A 27,421-nucleotide genomic window follows, 5' to 3' on the forward strand; every position below is an offset into this window, starting at 1 on the left:
CCTAACACCCTGGATGGTTTGGTTGGCTCCCATAAGTTATCCATGGTTGTAGAGTGTCATACAACAGCTTCTCCCGTATTAGGTAACTGACGGAGAAATAGGAAAAGATCTTAAACACTTTCCTTCTATGATCTATGTTTCCTAGATTATGGCATATCGATAATGTAATATTTGAAAGATTGAAATCAATAGGATGATTCTATCAAGCTGAAACTTATATTAATATTTAAATTTAGATCTCTGGGAGAGAATGGAGTAGATTACAGAACTCTGCAACAAAAACTTATCAGGTCATTTTTAATCTTTAGGATAAAGGGATAGATAAATGGATTAGAAAAGAGACACATTTTACTCACAGTGATGCCACAGCCGAATTGGAAAGCGGCTCACCTAATAACGATTTTAAAATCAAAATGGCAGATGTGAGCCGGGAAACACATTGGAAAGTGAAACATCTCACTTGTAGCTCAAAATGACTACTGCCACTGAGCTGGTAGGTGTTTCAAAAGTGTTTCCCGGCTCACCACTGCCATGTTGATTTAAAGATCCATCTTTTATTGGCAGCACTGGCAGTGCAGTGGCAGTGGGGAGCACTAAATGATATATAGATCCAGCTCTGATCTAACTTTAAATTCATTATAAAATTATAAAGACTTAAAATGAATTATTATGAAACCTATACAACTATTATAATTGTAATCATTAAAATCAAATTCACTAACTAACTATAACCTTTTCAATCGAATGCGGTATTAAAGTCAAACTAACTAAAATTAACCTTATTTTTAATCTTAACAAGGAAAAATGTTCCAATTTCCAAATCATGAATTAATAGCTATAATAAGGAAATTAATAATTCTATAAGGAAAATTGATTGAATTTCATGTGGCTTTTGATATATAAAATAGTTAAGATTATAAATATTTTGAAAAGAATGCTATGGAAAATACTCATAGTATCGTTTTTTTTAACATGATATACATTATACATAAATCGCTTTTGTCACGTTCTGCATTTTTTTTTTTCTGCGGATATTGACATTTCTCAACCAAAGAGCATAAAATCAGTAACACTAAAAAATCCTCAAAGATATTTTCTAACATTTACAAACACGTAGATGACCTATTACTTACTATCTCCAGAAATCTATGAACATAAAAAGCTGCTAACGGCCAAACGGTGGAACGTACAGATTTTCCTCGCACAGAATTTTAACCGTCAAAAGAAGGCCTACAAATAATCTGAAATAGTCATTAATTTAAAAATGCACAGTTATTTTGCAGTGTACATAAATGAGCGAAAAATACTATTTTACACGTTTTTTCTTCAGAGAAGCTTTCCTTGTGCATCATTGGATCTTATTTTAGGCCTTCATATGCCACTAAACACGGTGTGCGGGCATGACTTGTACGTTCAGCCGTTTGACAGCTAGCACGCTTTAAATTCATAGATTTTTGGAGATAATCGTTACCAGGAACATTTTACCGTGAACCGCAGTAGATCCGACTGTCCTTATTTCTTTATATGCCTGTCACAACCAAGAAAAGAAAAAAAAAGTTTCCCAATATAAGAATCTTTCAACTTTTGTTTGATATAAAAAATAAAGAATAAAGTTTCAATTTCCAAAGATAAGAAAAAAGTGCAACTTTTAAATACCGTTCTTTGGTAGGGAAGCTAATCAATAAGTAGCGCATGTCCGCCCGTCAATATCTTACAATGCACTGTATAAAATTCTCCCATTTTATAAAATTTTTATCCCACTTAAGAAAATTCCATTGTCGTATGCGTTCATACGCAATGTTATAAGGGTGACTCAAATTTCAGGTATTTAAATTTCATTTACTTATTTTCTTTATGAGATAAAAGCGATGCTTGCGATGATATATACATAATTTTTTCCAAAATCGCAAAAACTGACATCTGAAATTTGCGTCACCCTTCCAATATTGCGTATGACCGCGTACGAATTAGGAAAACAGCATTTTATTACCCATCAATGGTCGCTTGGACCTTCTGCAACTTTATCCGTAAATTTACTATTAATGATTTTGATTTTTTTAGAATATGTTTTATGTTTGTTTTATGATACTCTAATTTTCAATACAATTATCTTTATTTGTACTTTTGTTTTCTATCTTTAAATTGCTGCAATTTAGAATTTAGATAAAAATCTCTTTTATAGTTGTGCAATTGCTCAACAAACAAGGATGACAACATCCATAAAAGCGAAGCTCTGAAACGGTAGGACAAACGGAAATTACCACTTGTGTAGTGTTAGTACTGAATAATCAGAATATAAATGTATAAGAATCGAAGCAAAATTGTAAGTAAATTTGATGAAAAACTGCTTGATACAGGATAATCATTATGGACATACTTACATTTTTAGAGACTTGATTATAGAGTTGCTTCGCTTATAACATGTACTTTGCTGTCCCAAGAGTCAGTAAACCAAAAATCAGATCAATCGGATAATTAGATCACCTAAAAATTTGTTGTTAAAAAAGTAAAAAATCAACATATTTAAAATGGACGTACGGATATTCTGATAATGATTATAGAGTTGCTACTACAGGAATCACCCTGCAAAGTTTGAAATCGATAGGACAATTCTAACCTATTTAAATTAACGAAAAGAGCTATCTCTCTGTGACGGACGGACGTACGGACCGACCCTAGTTATAGAAAAGCTTCGCTTTTAACAAGGTGTATTTTTTCCTCAAATCATCAGTAAAAGTGGAGGGGAGGGAACATTGGATTTGTATTACACTTGTACCCAAAGTTTTATAAAATATCATGAAATTTGGATACCTGCATCAAATCTTGATTGGTTGGTCCAGCACTGACAGTTTCGAAACTTTTCAACCAATAATTTTAATTTATATAAGAAATGTTTTTTTATCATTGGGGATGCGCATAAATTTATTGTCCATTGTCTTATCCCTTGAGATCCCTCGGCTAACTGATATTATGTGAAATAGAGTTAAAATTAAACGTGGAATTTCATTATCAAAGTAGTTTTTTGATATTGCTGCGACATTTTTGAAAATAAGCGAGGCTTTTCTATTATTAGCTTATCATTTCAGAGAGCAACAGTTAAACAAGGAGTTAGAAGATGAAGTTATCCAGCTTAAAATGGAACGTTCCAATCAAGAGGTGAACATATTTTATAGCTATGTTTTATCAACCCCACCAAATAGCCAAAAACCTGATGAGCATTTACACGAATTGTGAATTAATCAATGCAGGCATTTACGCAATCTTATTGACAAACATATAGCTACTTTGCAAAATACAATCGTCGGCGACGTAGCATCTAAGAGAGGAATATCTTATTTCTCAAGTTTACGAATAAATTTGAAAATTCAAGCCTCTAGGGGCTTCGATCTAAAATTGGGTGGTGAAAAACCCAGCATTATAACTAACTAAATATCCCCTTTTTGTAAGGGGGGAGGGGGTGTCGTTGAAAAAACAAAGCCCTATCGGTTCAGTGGATAGCGAGATTATAACCTTCTTACGGACAGACAGACAGACGAACAGTCATCGTTCTCCGTTTTATTATATAGGATAGGGTGGTATATATTATTGAATGGTTCATACAAATGTTTGAATATTTCTGTTTGGCCCACTTTTACTCACTTACAGCCCTTATACATTCACCCATATATGTACAAATACACACACACACACACCTACACATTACACACACACACACACACACACACACACATATTTATATACTTGTATGTAATACTCTTTCAACATAGAAGTCATAGAACCTTTAGAATACAAAATCAATAGCAAAACTGATCAAGAGGGTTTTCTCAAGAAGTAAAGGGTCGTAGGCTTGAACAAAATGGCTAGATAGGCTACCTGACTATGTATCTATAGTTATCTATGTTACTCATACAAGTGTTATATGTTAACTATGTACATTCATAGACAATATGACTAGCTAGGCTACCTGACTATGTATCTATAGTTATCTATGTTACTCATACAAGTGTTATATGTTATCTACTTTACATCACTATTTATTTAACATTATATATACACAATAAACATGTATAAGTGAGGCAATAAATATGCTTACATGTATAAAAGTAAAATAAAATACTATAAAATAGTTCTCAGATGTCTGTAATATGTATATTAATCCCTTTGAAACAAATTAGTAAAATCATTGGAATATTGAAATGAAAATTTATAAATAAAAAAAAATAATAAAGCGGAACTTATTGGTATTTAGCTGAGTAAATAACATTTAACATTGAAGACAAACGAACGGTCAGACAATGTAAAAGTTATAAAGAAGCTTCGCTGCAAAAAAAAACACACACAAATCTAATCTTTCTTTGTAAAGCAGGAAAAAACTAGTTTTTATTAGAACAAACTTGGGTATAAATAATTAATTAGAAATACAAAGCATATTTTATTCATAACAGAGTAAATTCAGCTTGTTTTAACTTTAAAATGCGGGCCGTTCAAGACACGACAGTAGCCGTTACCAAGATATCTAAAGTGATAGGTCTATGGCCGATAACTTGAAGTACATCCCCAATAATGGTACATAAAATTACCCCTTCTGTAGATTACAATTAGTGGACATTCATCTGAATATACCAACCAATAGAATTCAATAAAAGCCTCTAAAGTTGATGAGCCAACGAATAACAAAACGTTATTATACAACTTTTGGAACTACTGTAATAAACAGCCCAATGTCCCCTCCCTCCCTGAGTTTACAGACACTATAAACTTCTTGTTTCCTTTGATTTTTGGATGCATTAACCCAAAGTGCCTCTTAAGCAAATTTTTAAATTAAATTTTAAGGTTGGGTAAATTGTTTTCCTATGCTGAATCCCTTCAGTTGGCTCCACCCTTCTGGGATAAGTACCTGCAGTGCACCAACCCCGCGTAGCTAACCAGCACCAAATATAACCTAACCGAACCAGACCTAAAGTTATAAAGAAACTAACCCCGCACTTATTTTCAATATAAGAGGTTTCTCAATGCTCAACAGTGTGCATTGTGTGAAAGCGAAGTAGCGAGATATTATGAAAATAACGCAGCTGCCGAGCCATGGTAAAAGGAATGTGTCTTTACTTCAAGTATATAATTTCATTAAGGACTCAAATTGAAAATCTATTTTAACAGAAATAAGGTAAAAAGTAAATTGATTTTATCGGCTGCTATTTAAGATGAACAGCTGAAATATTTGGTTAAGATTAACTAATCATTCAGAATAAACTATAAATTCTACTTCATCGGTCTGTCGGTCATGTTTCGTATTTTAATCGATTATTCTCTTCTTTTTTTATGGCAACTGAACATCGGCTTTTAAACTTACTCTGCTGTTTGTCCATCAATGATTTTTTGTGCTTCGTTACTTAAGGATATTGTAATCCTTGTTTATATACTTTTTCTTGATTTCTGACAAAAATAAGTGGTTGAATTAAGTTCTGTCCGGAATCCTAGCTGGGACTTTTATAATTCAATTCAGTATCAATAATTTGTTCCTTTAATAATTCATACAATATTGAGGTTTTCAAATGACTGAATATTTTTATACTGGGTATTTAAAATACTGGTGACTAATTTTTAATTTATTTGCATTTTGTCGTTGATTTATTGCCTGCTACCGCCATTATTTTCAAAGATTTTTATCAAGATCAGCCAAATAAGTTTATATATTTCTATTCTTAGATAAAACTGTTTTTTTACCGGAAAGTCCGCATGTCTTCGCTTTTTAATGGATTTATAATAGGGGTGAAGTGTTTCAACCCCTATCTAGCGATGTCCAGCGACAGAGCCCCTAGCCTAGAGATTCTATCCAATAAGATACTTCAAGTCAGGGGCGTCCAAGCTTTTTTTTTTGGGGGGGGTAAAAAATTTTAGGGGGGGGGGTAATTCGTGTTTGGGGGGGGTAAAATGGCGCGCGAAGCGCGCCGAAATTTTTTTTTACCCCCCCCAAAATTTTTACCCCGGGGGTAAAATTTGATTGGGGGGGGGAATTACCCCCCCTAAAGTCTGTTGGGGGGGGTAAATACACCCCCCAAATCTGTTGGGGGGGGTAATTACCCCCCCCAAACTAATTTACCCCGGGGGTAAAATTTTTGGGGGGGGTAATTTAATTAAATCTATTAAGTTAATAATAAGTACTATCTTATAACATAAAGTAGTAAGTAAGGTTTATTTGACTATAGCTTCAGATTTCATTACTTTTAATACTGAGTTCTCCTTTTTAAGAAAGCTTCACATAGATCCCATGATGGTTCCACACTATTATAGGTCAATCCTTTGAGTGGTTTTAGGCTATTTTTCTCCTCCCTTTTTACCCTTTAGAAAACACGAGTTCTTAGATGCTAAGGGCGCCACTACTATTCAAATATATAGTAGTATCTCATTCTTTAGAACATAAAAATACAATAATTAACTCACTAACCAATGAACCAATATGATTTTACTTTAAAGTGAAGCGTCTTATAGGTCCTGGTAAGTTTTATAACTAGTTTTGAGACACCCTGACATCCTCCCAAAAGAAATCGCCTATAGAAATTCTTTTTCATTATTTAATGAAATATTTAATTTAGTTAGGTATCTATTTTATGGAATCTTCAGTACTTTACAATTACATCATAGATCCCCAGGATGGTTTTAGGATTTATAAAGGCCCAAGCAAATAAAACATGATCAAAATATTAAATTTTTTGTTATCATGGTTAAGAACTGTTTTAACTGGTTGGACAGTAAAATTTTTTTTTAAAGAACATTCAATTTGGGGGGGGGTAAATACCCCCCCCAAAATTTTTTTTTAAAGAACATTTATTTTGGGGGGGGTAATTACCCCCCCCAAAATGGTTTGGGGGGGGTAAATACCCCCCCCAAAATCGTTGGGGGTGCCTACGGCACCCCCAAGGTAGGGGTAATTTTTTTTTGGGGGGGGTATTGTTCACAAAATTTTGGGGGTGCCTACGGCACCCCCAAAATCGTTTGGGGGTGCCAAATGGCCCATTACCCCCCCCCTTGGACGCCTATGCTTCAAGTGTTTACAGATTGAAGGTTTATTCAGAACTAAAGTTATATTACAGAATTACAGTTTATATACACAAAATTATAGATATTGGGTAGGCAATCAAAAGGGGATGGAGATGATGGGGAAGCTCTGTCCAGGCGAGAGAGATAAGGGTAGGTCAGCTGAGGGGGTAAGGCTGGTGTCACCAGAGAAAGGGTAGGTAGCTCTGCTGGAAGGGGGGGAAGAGGTAGATTTATTATGTTGTCATCCTTGTTAAAAGCGAAGCTTTTCTATAATTAGGGTCTGTTTGTAACTGATAGTTAATTTTAAGAATTGTCCAATCGTTTTCAAACTTTGAATAGTGATTCCTGTAACAATAAAGTAAGAAGTAGTAAGCGTAGCAATTCTATAATCAGTACCAGAAAGTCTGTACGCCAATTTAAAACATGTTTTAACCTTTAACTGATTTTTAACTATATTTGTGCAACTTTGCATTTTCATTTTTAATTGATATTCTGCTTATTACGTTTGAAACTCTACACTTGTTAATATTTGTTTGTTTTAACGTTTGACTTTAGAGCTTCGCTTGTATGTATGTTGTCATCTTTTTTTAATTATAGATGTAGTATCTCTATGATATCTAATCTATTGATAAAACAAAGATTTAATAAACTAAATGTTGACAACCAGATCTTCTTTGTTATTCAATCATATATGTTTCCTATTCAGAGAGGGAGGGGACATTGGACTGTTAATAACTTAGGTACCCAAAGTTTCATAACCAATTTATCTTATTTGTTTTAAAAAACGTTGGGCCCTTTTAATGAATTTGATTTTTTTGCAAGGTATAATTGTTCAAACATTTCTCTAAATATTATAATCTTCATAAAGAGAAATTTTGTTTATTATCATTGAGGATGTATATCAATTTATCATTTATTGTCATATCCCTTAAGATTTTGATTTCTAGTTTCTATCAGATGAACAAATATTAGAGCTCGTAATAAGTAAATCTGTTGAAAATTCCATATACTTACAATGTTAAAGTCACTAAAATTCATACCAAATTGGTTAAGGTCATACCCACATTTATAAAGACTTGAGTATAGAAATGATTTGCTTATAACAATGTACTTTACAGTCCTAAGAATCAATATGCCAAAAATGAAATAAATAAAATAATTTTGTAAAAAAAAGTGGTTAAAATCAACATCGACTTTTTGGCCATAATTAAAGAGTTGCAACGTTTTCTAAATTGTTCCTTGCCGCAACAAGAATCATCGTGTTAAATATGAAATTGATTGGCAATAGTAACTTGCCTAAATTAACCATAAGATCTTTACGTTACGGACCCTAATTATAGAAAAGCCTCGCATTTTACTAAGTAAATCTAATATATGAGCTTTAGGTAGAACCAGATAAATCTTTTGTATAAGTTTCAACTATAGTTATAACTAGAGTTGGCTCGATATAACTATATCTCGCTATTGGCTAGTGTTCTATAAGTATATATCTATTTATCTATTTCTCAATAAATCAATTTTCCGCCCCGTTTATTATGGATTATTGGAGCACTATGAGTTTTAAACGATTATTCCTTGGAAAATTTGAGCTCATTTATAGACATTTATATCCTATATAGATCTGTCATGGATCTTGAAGCAATAAAGCAGGCCCTTTTGTAAATGTTAAAAATTGGAAGAATCTATTAAATAAAAGTTATCGCAAATATACTTAGTAAATAATAGAAATCAAACCTTTGTCCGCAGAATCAACAGGGATAAAGGAACAGGACTATGGTCAATACATAAATCTTATTAAATGCAAAGTCCTTGTTCTAATTATTGCGTGGAAGAATCGTTTGCAGATTATTTTTAGTGTAATTATCCTTTCCCCGTGGGTATCATTATATTAGTATTCTTAAGTAAAATTTTGTTTGGTTTACTTAGAACAAGTTTATATCTGTTTGAGTTACAGGTTGACGTAGGATTTAAGTTTGAATATTAGGTAAAGTTATTAAGTTATACTGTTATTGGTTGTGCGGTGCTTTCCGTTGAAGTGCAATTTTGAAATAAATAGAAAATAGGGTAGGAGGTGGATTCTATACCTTACCACTGCGGCGCCCTTACTTACAGGAAGGAAGGGGACAATGGGCCTTTTATTACACTAGTCCCCAAAGTTTTATATAACGTTTTTTATTCATTGCCTAACAACTTTGGGGACTGTACTTGAGTTTTGATTGGTTCGGTTTATTAAGTTAAGTGTCCAAAAGTTTCAACTATCAATTGTAATCTTCAGAAGGAGTAATTTTGTGTATCATCATTGGGGATGTACATCAATTTATAGGCTATTGTCTTATCCTTTTAGATCCCTCCCTTACTTGCGTTGCACTAAAACTGCGAAGATAATCGGTACCCAATATAACAATTAAAAATTTGTATCTCTATTGTCTTATCCCTTAGATCCCTTATAATTTGTATATGTTTCAGAATGGATACGGACGAGGCCGACCACCAAGCCAGCAAGGAAATTAAAACATACCTCTAACTTTAAGCACCTATATAAACTTTGAAGAAAGGGGAAGGAATCTCTTTAGGGATAAAGGGTACGTTACCCAAAAACTACCTAAACCTTTCCTAAATCTATATGAAGATTCATTGTAAAGAAGAGTCACAAGGGTTTAGCGGTCAGCCAGATCTTTCTATAAAGACAATCATACAGACCTCTTACCATTTTTTACATTGACATTAAGGTTTCGCCAATATATAGGAGCCATTTTCTCTTATATAAAATGTTTCATAACTTGTTATTGCTGCACTATGTGTTACTTGTCTATGCTTTTCATACAAATTTCGGGTATAGTCCCTTTCTTGACAATCCCTCTTAAGGGGCGTTTCTTCGTATTTTTACAGTAGTTTTGTGATAGCTTATTGTGGGTTAAGTTATGTTAGGTGATTGCCCTGCAGTGTTAGGCAATTAGACCTGCAGGGTTAGAGGCCCCCGCAGAGGCTAGAAATAGGAGAAAAGCTTCTGTGAAAATACGACGAAACGCCCCTTAAGAGGCGTTGTCACGAAAGGGACTGTACCACAATTTTTTTTTGTTTCTAAATATGTTTAATATCTTTTTATAAACCTCTTGCTACGCATATGAAATGCAACAGTTTTGAAATATGAAACAGTTTCTTTGTCAACCATATTTTCCTTTCTTCCAGCATTAAGTAATATTTGTGTGGATAAAGGGAAAAAAATTTTATTTGTGTTTTGCTAGGACATATTTCATCGCTTTACAGTTTTCATAGCTGTCATAGGAATTGTTTACTTCGACAAGTAACAAGTATGTTTACTTCCAAAAAGATTTTTAAAATGTAAAACAAACTTTAAAAAAGAGTATTACAGACGGAAAGAACGACACAAAGACTTAAAGAGTAGCCTCTCAGCTACATTCTACAATCTACATTTATAAGATGTATTGCACTCAAAATGTAACAAAACGCCTAGCTTTTTAAAAATGATGGAAAAAAACAGGCGATCTTAGTAATAAATAGAATGATTGTAAATTTATTTTCTTATTCCATTATTCCTGATTTTTGTTTTGTTTGCACAAGAAAAGGCTGCATCTAAAAGACTAAGGAAATAAACTAATATCTTCCCACAAGAACATACAAGGAGAGGGCAGGGGGATTAAAAATATGTTAGATTTTTTCCAATTCCTTCAAAAAGATTTTCACCTGAATATAGTTATCCCCCCAAAAAAGTATTGGTCTATGGTTCAAATTTATGGAAGGCTTTACCCAATGGCCTTCTTCCAAAGATTAATTACCACTCATATAAAATCAATTTCCCCAGTCCCTTACCTCATAAAAATAAGCTTGGCCTCTAAAACCTAAAAATAACCTAAACCATTTGAAACAAAACTAATTTAGCATAAAACCATCCTGGGTGCTTCACTAATTGAAGAATCCTAATGCTTTCGTGGTTTACAAATTACATAAAAAAGACTAAATTGTGTCAAAAATGATCCATGGGACGTCAGAAAAATGAGGGATATGGGAGGAGAAGTGAAAAAGAAAACCCCTAAAAAAGAGATGGATAATCATTTTTGACACAATTTGGTCTTTGGCAACAAAATCTTAAGACTACATCAGATTCAGCAATTTAACATTTTAGCAGAATTTGTACCTGCAGGATTATACCTGAATTCTGAAACCTAAATTATACCAGTTTATCATTAATGATGTATTTACTTCTAGTGGCTACGCCTCTTGAGGCCTCTAAAGGTACTTGAAAAAAGGGGGGATCTGGATAACCTAGCAAGTTTTGCAGGTGTGCTTTGACTGCAAGGCTGATAATATACAAAAAGGTTCAGTTCCTTGTTGTGTATAATTTAACCATGAAGCTCTTTATAGTGCCTGAAAAAAATACATTTACAATACAATACAATGACCAATACACAGACTAAATTACCAATGGCAGGCCAGTGTGACGTCATTTTTTGTCGGCACTTCATTAACCATATTTTCCCCCAGAAATCTTATCCCTGAATTTTAAATGTTGCTATCTCACAACATATATTTGTGCATTCGCAAGCTAAATGTGTTTTTAATGAAGCACGGCATCCGGTAGGGGTGTCGACACCTCCTTAAAACTGAAATAGGAAAGGTCTGCCTTCTCCTTTTTCACCCACTAATGGTTTACACTCACACACCCCTATTGAATCGCTATGCACACCACAAATCTACAAAGAAGAACTATGTCTGTCTGACAGTCCCTATGAAGCTAAAGATCTTCCTAACCGCTGGACCAATTTGCTTTTCAGGGATTATACCTATAGGTCTTTAAATATTAAGATTATATATCAATAAAGAAACATTATTTACTAACTTTATACAATAGAGGCTTGTGGCGAATCTACTATAGTAACTTCTAATTATCTAAAACTTTTAAAACACTTTTATTTTATCAGAATTATTAATTAAACGAGGTTATGTTTTATTTAATTGTGGCTAGATGAGAGTGGAGAGGAATTATTCAGAGGACTTTCTGATGAAATCAAGAGATTGCAGGTTACAATATATATTATAAACTTGGTATACATATATATAATACAAGCCGTTTTGGAAATGTTTAAATTCTAAAAAAAATTGTAGTTAAAGTTGTCGCAAATATAGGTATTAAATAAATTAGTTGAAGCGGAGCCACTCTACTACTAGAGTGATTTCTCATTCCCTGTCTGTACATCTGTCTCTTCGTAAAAAATTAATTTTGTTGACATTGATAATTATATTAGAATATGTCGACATAAGATTGGGATATAATTAATCCGCAATTATTTCTCCCCTTCCCCCTCAAAAAAAAATTCTACAAAAGTAGGACTTTACACATATCTATTTTGGGGGAGGTTTTTTGTAAGAATTGGAGTAAAAACAAGTTTGTAATCATCTGCAGTAACATTAAAAGTAATAAAATACTGCATTTCAGCTGAATATAGAATTTCTACAATAGTTTAACATACCAAAAGAGCGTCATTTTTTGCATTATTCCGAACACAGTAATAGTGTCTGACTGATTATGACGTAACAAAAAAAATTAGCCAATGAGAGGCCGTTATTGACCAATGGTAAAATTTATAGTGGCCTCTCATTAGCTATTTTTTTTTGTTACGTCATAATCAGTCAGACACTACTACTGTGTTCCATTATTCCGTAAAGTTGTGTGCGAGCTTCCAGTCAAATGCGCTTAATATGTAAAAATGTTCTACATTATGCGTTTAATTATACTATTCACTTGAAGCTGGCACCAAATTTTAATATTCTTAATTATATTTTGTATTATTTTAACAAGAATGATTTCATCCAATACTAGCCTAACTTCTGGAGATAATAATGATAACATAAGTTATATAAATAAATAGCGGCTGCGTTCTTAGCATCTAGGAGCTCTATCATCGGAGGGGTAGGGATTATAGAATAAAAACCATCCCAAGACATAAATCTAAAATTAAATAGCCTAATTATAACCATGTAGGGACCAATGTCAAACTATATATATCATAGGACAGATAAATGTCTAAAAACTAATATTAAGGGGATTTTAGCAGAAAATACTAAAGATTTTATATATATTAGGGATATTATTCTTGATGTCACCAAATTAAAATATAAATGTATGAGACTTAAGGAATGGGACAATTATAGTCTTTTCTTCATTAATTTTCTTGGCTTCATTGACCTTTTAAAGTTGTCTGAATATATTTCCCCCCACCTCTCAAATCCTGACGGGACCCAAGACCTGCGTGTTACCTAAATATTACTTGACACAAAATTTCATAATTTTTCTTCCTTTAAATACTAGAGAATAAAGGAGGGGGGGGGGGTCATATATAGTTAACTATGTGTCATTACTAATTTAAGTTTGTAATTTAGATTATTTAAACACTAATACATATTTATATCTGGATTGGCTATTATTTTGACTCATAGAATAACAAATCTTATTGAAATTAAAACTTCAAATTATTTTAGAAATTTGTTCAACCATTAAACAAAATTATCCTAATTTACATATGCTCTGTTTTATTCTGAAAAAATGATCCTTTCCGTGAAAAAAAACTGTCTGAAAATTTAAATGGGGCAGCATGGATTAATCAAATCTCTACATTTCTTCATTCCAGTCATCTCAGACAATGAATATAGGAAGTTTAGATAATCACTTTCTTATTTGGACCAATAGGAAACCGTATTGAAACAATCCCACCAAATTATTTATTACTAGCGGCTAAGCCCCTAGAGGCCTCTAGAGGCACTTTGGGAGGGAGGATTTAAATCCCAAAACCCTTTTTTGGGGCGGGGTGGAGAGGGGGGTCTTATACTTATTACTTATTCATTTATTGAATCAAATGTGAAAAAAATCTACATTTGAGCATCTAGGGTAATATATCTATTTGCTCGGAACTCAGACGGAATTTTAGTACTAATGTTGTTTCATATTTCATAATTCAAAACAAAATTAAAATTATTTTTAGAAGCATAGGCATCATTTTAAATGAAATAAAGTGAATTTATAATAGGAAGTTCCTTAAATCGTTGTAATAAACTAGTTTAATCTTTAAACCTTTTAATCTAAAAATCTTTATTGTTAAATGCCTTGATAACTTATTAATATTGAAGGCTCAACCCCTTTAGGCCTCAAGGGACACTTGAGTAAAAAGGGAGGGGGGGGGGGTTCACTTTTAATTTTGTTTTAAAAAGAAAAGTGAAAGATTGCTGTTAGGGGGCGGGATCATTTTTTTCTAGGGGTGGTTTCTCTTTGGAGGGGAGTGATACACTCGCCCAAATAGTTATAAACCTTTCCCAAACCTGAGAAGCTTCACTGTAAAGAAGAACCCATCCCATTTATGATACACTAAATTACGCCCACTGTAGATTAAATTTAGTTTGAATACTTAACATAATGAACTAACCAATCAAAATTCATTAAAGTCCCCAATGTTGTTCATCCAGCGATTGAGAAAACGTTATAATAGGACTTTGGGGTCAAGTGTAATAAACAAAACAGCCCATTGTCCCCTCTCTCTCCTCTGAAGATTAAAGGGTACTATTTTAGACGGAGCTGTTGAACGAAAAACAGATCAGCAACCACATTCAAATTACACAGGTAAAGACTTGAAATGTTTTAGACAAATACACTATTAATTCCTTGCTTATACCAACAATGGTATTAATTCGAGGAAAAAAAACTTAATTTCAGCAGTCGTTTTTTTTTTGCTATTGGTCCAAGGACTTGTAGATTAGATATTTATTTTTATGACACACATAACAAGTAAAAATAATAACAGTGTTATAATACAGGTATTAAATATTCATATACAAACAAAAAAATTGAATATGAATAAAATATTAAGGACAGATCAAATAATGATTATGTACAGTGTCAAAGGACTAAACAATCTCGTGAGAGGTAATATAAAGTATTCCTCCCTCGAACCGGTGGGAACTAACACTTAGTACAATTGACGACCTTTATATCTCCCCCCCCCCCCCCTCAAATATTATTTTAAATTTATTTCGCTTATTGGCTATATCTTATTCCTGATTAATTCCCTCAAATCAATAAGTGGCCCTAATAAAAACAACCCTGAACGTGTTTTTAGTCCGTATACTCTGTTAAAATCCAGCAGAGTTTTTTTTTGTAAACCTTACTTTACTAAACCCATATGAGGAAGGAAGGTGTCAACAACCCCTAAAAATTGAGAATGGTTGACTTCCCCATTTTTCACACCCTCAGGTAATATAACCCCCTCGAAAAAAACTGTGCAAGCCACTGATGACTGAACCATAACGCTAATTTTATCTTAAAAACGGAAAACTACCGATAATTTTAGTAAAAAGAATAAAATTAAAATTTTTATGTATAGAAGACAATTTATAATCTGAATATATTTTATCTCAATTAGTTTTCAATTTATTTAACAATACACTAAGAAAATGATGTATATTGCTTTTAAAAGAAGGTATGGTAAGGTTTAAAACAATCTAATTAGATTTAAATATTTTAAATTAATTCGGGAAAATATACGAAACCTATACGTAATTTCATCTGTCCTTGGGATCCAACACTTAGTAGAATTGACAACCTTTACTTCTCCCCCCAAATATTTTTTTAGATTTATTTCGCTTGTTGGTTATACCTTATTCCTGTTGTTATCCATCCCTTAGATGTTGTTCAACATTAATAATAATATCTTGTTTAGGAAAAAGAGCTACTTTTGAAGGACCGAGAGATCCAGCGGCTTAGCGCCATGTTTAACCCTTTGGGAGTCATTTCAAAGGTTTGTTTTAATATGTATTTGCTGTTGTTTTCTCTTAAATTGCCTTGTTGAGCACAGAAAACCACCCCACCCTTATTTTCAAAATAAATCTAAAGCAATGGGGTGGAATAGTTTTTTTCGGTAAGGACCCAGACCGACAGACAGAGATACATCGTTCTATTTTGTATTATATATTTTAGTTGTCTTATTTTAGATATCCAAAGGTCGTAACAAGGCAGACCTGGCAGCCCTGATGTCCCGACGTGGGCTGGAGACCTCCGACACGGAGACAGAGGAGACCCTGTCTCTGTCCTACCATGATGCTATGTCAGGAGAGGATAGTGGCAAGGACAGGTCAGAACATTCCCCCTTGTTGTGTAAATTTTTGGTTTATAAGGTTTTTTTTAGAATATTAGGATAGTCTGTACAATACAATTTTAAGAAATGTTTTTAGATATAAAAGTGTGTTAAGAGCTTGATTACTTTCGGGTTTGTACGGTTAAATTCAAATTTAACTCTTAAAAATGAGGAGAGAACAGAATGTTGAAATTCTAGGAAAGATTAAGTAAATGTTTTGAATAGTTTTTACCAGGAAAAAAATCTTCTATAAAATCTTCCCTTGGTAGAAAATTGGCTAATTATTTTATTTCTTTATTACTAAGCGGCTGCAATTTTGTTTATTTTGAATTTTGCATTATCTATGTTTTTCTAGAGGAAGGGATGATTTTCTAGAGGAAGGGAAAGATAAAATACTGCGTTTTAAAAGATTATTATACATACTGTTCAAATAAAAGAAAAAAAACTTGACAGCTATCTTATTAACCCTATAAAATATTTTTAATTATGATTTAATCCAGTTGGTGAAAGTTCTATGTTTTTATAAGATTTAAGAAAACGCAAAGTAAACAAAAATAATATTGAACCATAGATGGTAAAAAAAGCTTGGCCAAATTTTAACTTTGCCTAAATACTTAGGAGGGTAGTTATGTTACCAGCCCGAGATTGTATTCTTCTTTACTCATTTGGTGAGTAAACCTACCCACCCCAGTCCCTATATTATCATGAAAGAAGGAGCTGTTACAGGATAAATCTTATTTATTCTTTTCTAAGAGAAAAATACTTTTTTTTCAGTCTAAATTTTTGAAAGAATATTAGAGTTATTTGTATGGCAAGAATCATTGGCTGTGAGGTGAAAATACTTGGAGAGAATAGTCAATATTTCTAATATTTCGCATCGTATTGTTGACAACTATTAACTATATATATAAAATATGTTAATATAGTCTCATTCGAGTCTTCCTTTAAGTCTGTCATTCTGTTAGTAATTATTGGATTGTCTAATTTTCTAATACTTCTAACAGTTAGGGAGTTGAATCCATTTTTATAGAAGCAGAAATATAATCTATGATTATGGTTTGGACCCTCTAAAACTGTAATCTACCCTTCCACTTTCCCCTCTCTTGGTGAAGATATCTTCAACGCCGATACGATTTTTGAAATATAAGATTCCACTTTTGCCTCTCTTGTTGAAGATATCTTCACCAAGAGAGGCAAAAGTGGAATCTTAAATTTCAAAAATCGTATCGGCGTTGAAGATATCTTCATCAAGAGAGGGGAAAGTGGAATCTTACATTTCAAAAATCGTATCGGCGTTGAAGATATCTTCACCAAGAGAAGGGAAAGTAGAATCTTACATTTCAAAAATCGTATCGGCGTTGAAGATATCTTCACCAAGAGAGGGGAAAGTGGAAAGGTAGATTACAGTTTTAGAGTGTCCAAACCATAATCATAGATTATATTTCTGCTTCTATAAAAATGGATTCAACTCCCTAACTGTCTAATACAAACAAATAAAAAAGAGAAAAATACACAGAGTTACACGAGAGTGCACCAAGAGATACTCTCTACTTGGTAATCAAATATCATAATAGTTATTTCTCGCATCGTATTGTAAACGGCTTTCCGCGGATATAAAATGTACAATTATAAGACAATTGTACATTTTTTTATAATTGTACATTTTATATTCTTAGAAAGCTGGATACAATATGATGCTATTTTAATAGAGATTTGGCAAGCCAAATATTGTTATTCCAATTTAGCCATAGTCAAACTTTATTTTGCTTTTGTACTAAATCTTAGTTTATATTCTAAACTTTGAACTAAAATATCCTCTTTATTTTTCAAACAACTTTGATATATTCCTCCTGAAATTATTAAATGAAGGGGAGTATGACGAAGGATATTAAATAATCAATAGTAAATTTTGTAAATAGTAATTTTTTTTGTTTGTCTATTAAGATCTTGATAATTTTTTAACCATTAGAAAATGGAGTACTCAATTTTAGAGACGCTTCACACAGCTTGTCTAAGATGTTTGTAGGCTATTTTATTTCTATATTAGTCTAGGAATGATTTTAAGCTATTTTCTTTACTATGCTTCTACAGAGCAACTAGCAATTGAATGAATCATAATTGTATTTTTAATAAATTGCTTAAAGTTTCAGATGAATGAAAATTTTCATAAAACAAATAAGTGTTTCCCTCAAAGTGACTTGTCGAGTAGGGAACCCCCCCCCCCCCATTTTGTTTTTTTTGTTGTGAATTGAAAACTAGGGGGTAAGGGTAGGTTTTCAATTGTTTGTTTATTATATAATTGAAAACAAGGGGGAAGGGTAGTTTTTTTTAATTGATTGTTTATTACATTAGTTCAGGCTAGAATAGGTTATATTAAGTAATAGGTAGTCCTGTGGGGTTAGGGCAAGACCGATAAAGGCTCCGCAATGTTAGTCCCACTCAATTTTGACAGGCACTTTGGGGGAATCCACCGAGAAAAAAAACATATTCAAATTGTTTACTTAAGTTAAATTATTTGGTTTATTCTATTCTGTCTCCTTCTTTCAAGGGGACTGGCACAAATGTTTGAGTTCATTTCCTGTTTAGTTTTCTCAAGTAATTTAGAATAAATATCCAGCATGCTATAAATATAATTTACCCAAAATTTAATCTTTTTAAAACAATGCCACGACTTTTTAAATGTTTTCATTAATGCTAATATATTTCATACATATGATGTTCTTTTTTCATAATTTCATTTTCAAAAATAAAGGTTTTTATGGTCTTTACATGGTGAAAATATAATCATAAATTTAACAATGAAAAGCTCTTTTTGGTAAGATCATAAAAATCTTAAAATTATTTGTTTTTAAGGTTTCTGTTTCATTTGTAGTAGCACAGCTACTCTATAACTAGTGACTTTCTATCTAGCAAAATCATTTTCGTGAATTTGCTATGCATCTTTTTTGTTTATTAATGATTTAAACATTTCAAAACTCATTAGATTAGACAATTAATTACAATAATGTTAAATTTTTTCGTAATAGTTAATTTTTTATTTTTTTCGGCGAATCAGTTCACTTTTTTTACAATAGCTTGGCGTTTTTGTAAATCTTGTGGGCAGGGCTTTTTATCATTTTTGCATTTTAAATCCTAATTTAACTTTTTAGAAGAAAGGTGTAATTGTAAGTTAAACTTTCTATTTTAATTCTAATTGCATTACCCTGATGCTTTTGAAAAATTATTATTATCATAGCTTATTTCTGCTTAATAGCTTTTTCTATGTAAATATGATAAAACAAGGATGACAACATCCATAAAAGCGAAACTCTAAAATCACACCATGGATCAAACAATCGCTAAGACTTGTGGTGTTTCAGCTTATAAAATTGTACTTTTCTTTAACTAGGAATCATTATTCTATTGAATAGAATAACTGTATCATATTAAGAAATTTTGGAATAGTTATTTCTCGCATCGTATTATAAAGAGCTTTCCGCGGATATAGAATGTACAATTATAAGATTAAAACCATTTTTTTAGTCCCGAGGTGCCGAAGGCACGGGCTAAAAAACTGGTTTTAATCTTATGATTGTACATTTTTATATTCGAAGAAAGCTGGATATAATGCGATGCTAGACATAGTTTTTTCGTTTGGATAAGAACCGGTTCCTATCCACCGGATTCGAATAAATATGAGAAAAAGAATTAACAAACTTTAAGTGGACTTTCTGGCAATGAGTTCCTACGATTAATAAATCGTAATTAACTGTAAGAGGAATAATAATCAAGTATGAAATCGATTATATGAACATATCTATGTTAACGATAAGAGCTATTTATAACGGATACACGGATGGACCTTCTCTAATGATAGAAAAGCTTCTTATTTGAAAGGTTAAATGAACAATAGTAAAATTTAACATGGTCTTTTTAAACTGGTAGGTATTGTTTAAAGGTTAATATTTTGCCTTAGCGCTTGTCTATTCATATTACTACGAAATGCGCAGAAAACATAAAGTTTGGACATCCTCTAGTTATGGAGTAGCTGCGCTTCTAAAAATGATTATACTATGTTCCTCTCTATCTGAAAGGTTGGTATAATTGTAAATAAAATCAAATAATTAAACCTAAATTATAATTAATGCTTATCATAAATAACAAGCTAACAAATAAAATTATGATTTTTGGCATTTGATGGGATATATGTAATATATATTCATCAGAAAGGCATTTTGATTGAAAGCAATTGATGGCGTAGAATTTTTCTATATGCATAAAACAATAAACCGTATAAGACGGTAGAACAGTCATACTTTTATGTGCAGTATCTGTACTATAAAGTAAAAACAAATCTGTTGTGTATACTAGCTTTTTTAGTTGCTAGGCTACTCTATAAATAAGTTTTTGTGTCTGTCTGTACTCTATCCGTCTAAAACGCAATGGAGGAATGTAATTTTCTCGACTGCTTTTCAATATAACCCGCTGAGATTTTTATGTCGGACATGCTTAAAAAATACGTATTTAAGATAAAGGTTTTAACAAAAATTTGTTTGGTTTCTTAAATTCTTGAAAATCTAGGTAAGTTTAAATAATTTTATGAAGTGTACTTTAGTTAGACTAAAATTAAAGTTCAATATTTGAACTAAGTTGATGGTTCAGTAAATAAAACTCAGAGTTTATTTGGGGCGTGTAAACTTTACATAAAATTTTCTTGGGATGGGGTGGGGGGTTAATTCCCCCTTTACTAAAATTCAAAGTATATTTAAGCGATTGATGAATTATTTAGCAAGCAAACATTTATTATTATTATTTGATTCTTTATATGTCCTATTTGATTTGTATCTGTATATATTGAAATTTCATTTTTTTACCCCCCCCCCAAAAAAAAAAAAATCAAAAAGCTTGGACGCCCTTGCTAGTTGCTACGTCTTTAGGCCTCTAAAAGAATTCTAAAGAGGATTACGAAGGACTGGATGGTCGACTCAAAATATTAAATTTTGGTTTTAAAAGGAAAAAGTTAATTCTTTGGTGAAACTTGCAAATTAACTTCTTACCTTGTATGGTATGCATTCAATACTTGTATTTAACCCGGGTGTTAGGGATAATACAATAGCCGATAAAATGATGATACATAAAATTACTCCTCATTGTTTAAATTATTGTTTGAACAGTAACACTCAACTAAATAAATCAACCAATCAAAATTTCCAAAGTTGTAAAGGCAATGAATAAGAAAACGTTATTATAAAATATTGGGGACTATTGTAGTAAGTTACCCATTGTCTCCTGTCTCTATGTATTTAACATTTTAAAATTTTAATGTAATTTTAAAAAATTAAAATTTTTTAAATTATGATAATGAATAATTTTCATTCATCAAACTTTCTCCAAACTTTTTAACTAGGTTAAAAATTCTTCCGTAAAAGACCTATTCCAAAAGTTTAAATTGTGAGAAGACAAAAAGTTTTCAGCAACACAAGAAAAACATATTCCGAAGTAGCATCATAAGTGACAATTATGATAAATATTTAATAACATAGAGGCAAACTAAACATTAAATAACCTAAATCAAAATCTCTTTAAACCTCTAGGTTATCGAAGTCGTAAAGATTACCCCAAAATTAATGCTTTTAAAATGGAATAGAAAAAAATATTTTTTGTGACATACCTTTCCTTGAAATAGATGAAACCAATAAAAAAAGTGTTCTAGCTGTTAGTGAGATCTTTTCATACCGGCATACAACCCTTTATAATAGAAACTGCAAGATTCAAAAGAAAAGGAAATATACGACCTATTTGAGATAAATAGACAAACTTACAATTTGAAAGTAGAAGTAGTATTGCTCCACATAACAGACAGATAACTTTACTTTCTTACTCGTTCTACTAAATTAAATGATGACATGACAAAATTGTTATACAAGATTAACCAAGTTTTGGACATTACTTCTTATACAATACCTTTTAACTTTTTTGTTACATTTGCGCTAATAGAGTTTCACATTAACAAGGATGACAACATCCATAAAAGCGAAGCTCTGAAATGGAAGGACAAACGAACATTAACACTTGTAGAGTGTCAGAACTGAATAAACTGAACATTAATGCATATGTCTATAAAAAATTGTAAGTTAATTTGCTGCAAACCTGATTAAATACATGTTACTGTTTAAGGGCATACTGACGTTTTTAAGACCTAATTATAGAGATGCCTCGCTAATAACACTATACCTTGTTGTAAAAGGAATCAGTATTCAAAAAATCAGATAAATAGGATAATTTTAACATTTAAAAATTTGTTGTCAAAATAGCAAAAAATCCGCTTGTTTTAAATGGACGTATGGACTTTCTGGTAACGATTATAGAGTTGCTGCGCTTTATAAATAATACCTAACTGTCAAAGGAATCAGTATGCAAAGTTTGAAATCGGTAGGACAAGTCTAAGAGCTAACTGTAACGGACGGACGGACCGACCCTAATTATAGAAAAGCTTCGCTTTAAAAAAAAAATTTTTGAATCTTTTTTTCTATCATAATTTTAAAAGCGAATATTTTCTACATTTAGGATCGGTTGGCATCCTTCCGTCAATACGTAATGAATTGTTTCAATTTTTTATTTGGGCATTTTATAATCTTTTTATTTAAAAATTCAACCAATAATCTTTCTTTCTTTAATATGAAAGATGGTGTAATCCCTTGTAATATGTATATTTCTTAATGTAGTTTACATATTTAAATATCTGACCTTCGTTTTTATGGAAAAATGTCACTATAGTAATTAAATAATTTCTTTGAATTTAAAAAAAATTAAACTTTATAAAAGTCATAAAAGATTATTTAGCTTATACAAAAATAATTTTTGAAAAGCCACAAAAAAAACTGCAATTTCATCGATTTTTTAAATCACTAAAGGCCTGAAAGGCCTATCAAGAAGATAAATACATAATTTGTATTTTTTAGAAACATCGTAAACTGTAAGTATTAAAATTAATGGGTTTTAAAGATTAATTTTAGTTTTATTAACATATTTTAAAGTAAAAAAAAAACAATAATAAATTGCAATATATTTCAATTTCAGGGTTTTGGACGCTGATGAAATTTCTCTGGGATAAGCAAGGCACAAGGCTAACACTTTAATTAAACAAAAGACTTTGGAAAAATCAAATCAGTGAAAGAAATTTTTTTTATAGAGATGACATGCATAAGAATGATATCTGGAGATTTTGAAGTTTTAGTTAATTGTTCAATTAGTAGTGCTGCATATATTTTGTCTAACTATTCTCTAACAGTACGAAAATTAATTTACTTCGGGCTAAATCCTAAAAGATTTTATTTAATTATTACTTTTCAATATACTTTTTAAAAATTATTTATTATAAAAATAAAAAAATGATTTTTGGTAAAAAAGATACTTATAGTGCGGTATTAATAGATTTATTTGTCCTTGTTTCTTTAAAAATTGTTTGTGAATCTAGATTTTAAAAATCTGAAGCAAAACTATTAAATTTGAATTAAACCCATTTTTTCCCTTTTTATACACCCCCATCCCCAAAAAGATTTAAATCTATATAGAAATATTTTTAATTAACCATTTTTCCCTTATGTAAACCCCCCTTACAAACCCTGTAAATAGCAAGGACCTCTTTGTTACTTAGGTCAATGTGAATCTTTTTTAAACCTGAGGTGGGTTCTTAAAAAATAAATCATCACTGAATCGGCTATGGTAGCCATATCATAAAATTTTGTCTTGTACTTGTGTATAAATTTAAACTAAGTGCTCTAAAATCATATAATGTTTATTAACATAGGGTTTTATCTATTTTTTAGATTTCTAAAATGATTTTAGAGGATTTATTACAAAAACAATTTTGGTAATGTTGCTATTATAATAACATTAATAATCCTAATATTTTTAAGAATCCACCTCTGTTTGTTTAATCTAAAAACTTTACCATTAAGAAATAATATGAAATGTACCATTATATTTAATTAATTAGATGTATAATAATTTATTTTGAATTATATATGTACCAATAAATTAATTGTACCTTCTTATTTTGTGGTAGTAATTATTAATAATGTGTGCCTGTCCGTATGTCCTGTCGTAAAGCTATGAGAAATAAAGATTTTCTCACATGCTATTGAAGAAATTCGTCTAATCCATAAGTATTTTCTCTATAGCTCACTTTGTGTATCTAACCGTTTATAAAAACCGGAGAGTTGATTTTATGTTTGAAAATATTGTAATTTATGACAGTTTGAACTCAGCAAAGCTTTCGATGTATGCAATAAATCAAATAATAGTTATTTCTCGCATCGTATTATAAAGGGCTTTCCGCGGATATAGAATGTACAATTATAAGATCAAAACCAATTTTTTTTAGCCCCGTGGTGCCGAAGGCACCGGCTAAAAAACTGGTTTTAATCTTATGATTGTACATTTCTATATTCGTAGAAAACTGGATATAATACGATGCTAGACATAGTTTTTTCGTATGGATGAGAACCGGTTCCTATCCACCGGATTCGAATGAATACGAGAAAAATAATTAAGGGACACCTATTTAATATCTATATATTTGAACCCGCGACCGTGGCTCAACATGTAGTTCATCCGCTCGTTGTCGGGAAGGTGATAGGTTCGAATCTCGGTCCGACACCGCGACATAAATAATGACGTTAAAAATGGTTCCTATGTAATAGTTAGAGTAAGGGAATGTCTTGGTCCTAAACAGGCGCAACTAATAATACCATGCACAGTTAGGGCTTCCAGGCAATGGTCATGCAATCAAAGAGTTGGTTTTCTGATGGGTGTTACATGACCTAATACTACATGATTCTTGACAGAGAAGCCAGAAAAAGATTTGCCACCTCTTAGTTATCCTGGGTTGTTGGACCTGACGATAGATTGTAATGGACATCGGCATCGCCCGTATGATGTAATTGAAAGGTAACATCTATAAAAGTCTTGTTATGAGGTAAATAGTAATACACATCTGTGAGATACATACACCGATACGAAAATGGATAATTAAATATAGATTTAAGTTTTTAAAGTGAATATACAGCAATATGTAAAAGTACCTTGGTCAGTAAAAAAGAAATTAAGATGATTTTTTCCTATACACCCAAATTTTCAAAGTTAATTTATAACCTAATAGCGGGTTCGCCCCTATAGGTCTCTATGGGCACTTGAGGATAGGGGAGTTGAATTCGATAACCCAATTAAAAAATTACCCAAGTTTAAACAATTGTGGAGGGGGACTTTTTTGGGGGGAGTGTGGTGGTACACTCCCGAAAAATACTTTAAAAACCTTCCCAGGACCTATTAGAAGCTTCCCTTTAAAGGAGAACCGTAAGGATCTTTCGATAAAAACAGACAAACATTCTGTTACTTTATTATAAGATAATAGCACATCAAGAACATATATCACCATCATGCCGTTAAAATACAATAGCATGACAAACCAATGGTTTGTAACCATGCAGTCAACGAAAAAAGTCTGTAGAGTATCCTCAGAAATGTAAAAGACAGATATTTCTTTAATAAGATTACCTTGTTTTATAGATATCTGAAAAATAGAAGCACATTACTTTAGCCTTTGTTTGTAGAAATTTATTCTATGTGGATTAATGATATGAAATGATATGAATTTTTAGGGCCAAGGCTTTTTTACTACGCTCTTGGTATTTGAACGATTATTAATTGCTTATTACAAGCTACCTGTAAAGGAGAACCATATCAGTTCAGCGACTAGTGAGATCCTTTGGCACAAACAGACAGAGAACCTTTTAGATAGATATTAAATCTTGTTTATATTTGAAAAAAATGGGTCAAATATGACAGGAATTTAATTTCATCTTTTGATCTTTGCGTCTCTCTATATTTTACAACTTTATTTGTGTTGCTTAGGGCAAAGATATTAGGTTTTCTGTGTGAGAGATACTGTAAGCATGACAAGAATATATCAAAACTAATAATGGATACTCCGGGAGTTATCCTATAAAATAAAGTAGTAAGGTTTTTTTGGGTGAAGCTTAAGATCTCAATAACGACTGCACCTATTGGGTTTCTTATTTTAGTTAAGTTTCTTTTATGTCTTGTGGTGGTTTTAGACTATTAATATTAATATATTGGGATGGTTTTGAGCTACTTTCTAGCCTCAATATACCCCTTCGAATACACAGCCCCTAGATGCTAGGGAGTAGCCACCAACATCTATATATCTTATTCATTGATTTTTTGGAGGGAAGTTGCGAATTATTAAAAATAAATTGAAAAAAGGGGAAAAGTTTTTATTTGTTTCTTTAAAACTTTAGGTCAGGTTAGGTTAAGTCATATTAGGTACTGGTTAGCCCCGCAGGGTTTGAGCTCAATGCAGGGATTAGGCATAGGAAAAAAATACCCCTGATATTTTCATTTTATTTTGAAAATATGAGAGGGGAAAGGTGTCGACCCTACATTTTGTTTTATTCTTGTTTTTGTGGAAGTGTCCTCTTAAATGCCATGACAATGTGATAAACTATAAAAGAAATATAGATTAGTGTAAAAACTAGAGAAACACGGATATAAGGTCTCACCGTTAATCTAGTTATTGTAAATCTTTTAAGCAAGGGTAACTCTTTAAGAGTTAAGACTCTAGGGGGCTAGGTGTCGCTTCAGGTACTAGACCTTACTCCACGCACCTTGAAACATACATACAATACTTATGATTGCGTTGTAAAGCGTCCATTCACCCATCAGACAACCAACTCTCTGAGGTGCACGACCTTTGTCTGAGAAGTCCCAACTGTGCATGGTAGCGAGTTGCGCCTGTTTTGGGCCAAGGCATTCCCCCCACTCTAACTATTTACGTCGCGCATCTGACATAGTAGCAGTGGGAACCATTTTTAACGTCTTTAGTTATGACGCGGTGTCGGACCGAGATTCGAACCTATCACCTTCCCGACGACGAGCGGATGCGCTACGTGTTGAGCCACGGTCGCGGGTAACTCTTTAGTCTTCAGTTATGTATAATTTAATTGAGACTCGACAAAGCGTCAGAAAAAATGAGCCGTGTGACATCATAGAAGAAAGGTAGAAATTTGAGAAGAAGTGGAAAAGGAAACCCTTAAAAAGAGATAGATCTATTGACGTCACACGGCTCAATTTGTCGAGTCTCGGTAATATAAACAAGGATAATAAAATCAATGAAAGTAAAGCTCTAAAATCAAACGGTAAGATATCGGAGTAACAACTCTTGATGCAGAATCTAAACAAAA

At 32.0% G+C, this 27,421-nt stretch overlaps 1 protein-coding gene across 3 annotated transcripts in view; it reads left to right on the forward strand.

Moving 5' to 3' along the window:
- LOC145319236 (uncharacterized) overlaps positions 1-24,214 on the forward strand; it is a 68,280-nt gene extending 44,066 nt beyond the window's left edge. For 2 of the 3 annotated variants that reach the window (XM_080161237.1, XM_080161238.1), the window contains 9 exons: positions 237-290; positions 3,087-3,156; positions 9,505-9,539; positions 12,021-12,078; positions 14,618-14,668; positions 15,765-15,842; positions 16,036-16,175; positions 16,797-16,846; positions 23,238-24,214. In XM_080161237.1, coding sequence (XP_080017363.1) covers positions 237-290; positions 3,087-3,156; positions 9,505-9,539; positions 12,021-12,078; positions 14,618-14,668; positions 15,765-15,842; positions 16,036-16,175; positions 16,797-16,846; positions 23,238-23,296 — 595 coding nt within the window. In that variant the 3' untranslated portion in view covers positions 23,297-24,214. The remainder of the gene's footprint in view (positions 1-236; positions 291-3,086; positions 3,157-9,504; positions 9,540-12,020; positions 12,079-14,617; positions 14,669-15,764; positions 15,843-16,035; positions 16,176-16,796; positions 16,847-23,237) is intronic. The other variant, XM_080161239.1, reaches the window with a different exon arrangement.
- The last annotated feature ends 3,207 nt before the right edge of the window (positions 24,215-27,421 follow it).

Source organism: Acartia tonsa, chromosome 5, assembly GCF_053477335.1.
Source record: "Acartia tonsa isolate MP-2025a chromosome 5, ASM5347733v1, whole genome shotgun sequence".
NCBI lineage: Eukaryota > Metazoa > Arthropoda > Copepoda > Calanoida > Acartiidae > Acartia > Acartia tonsa.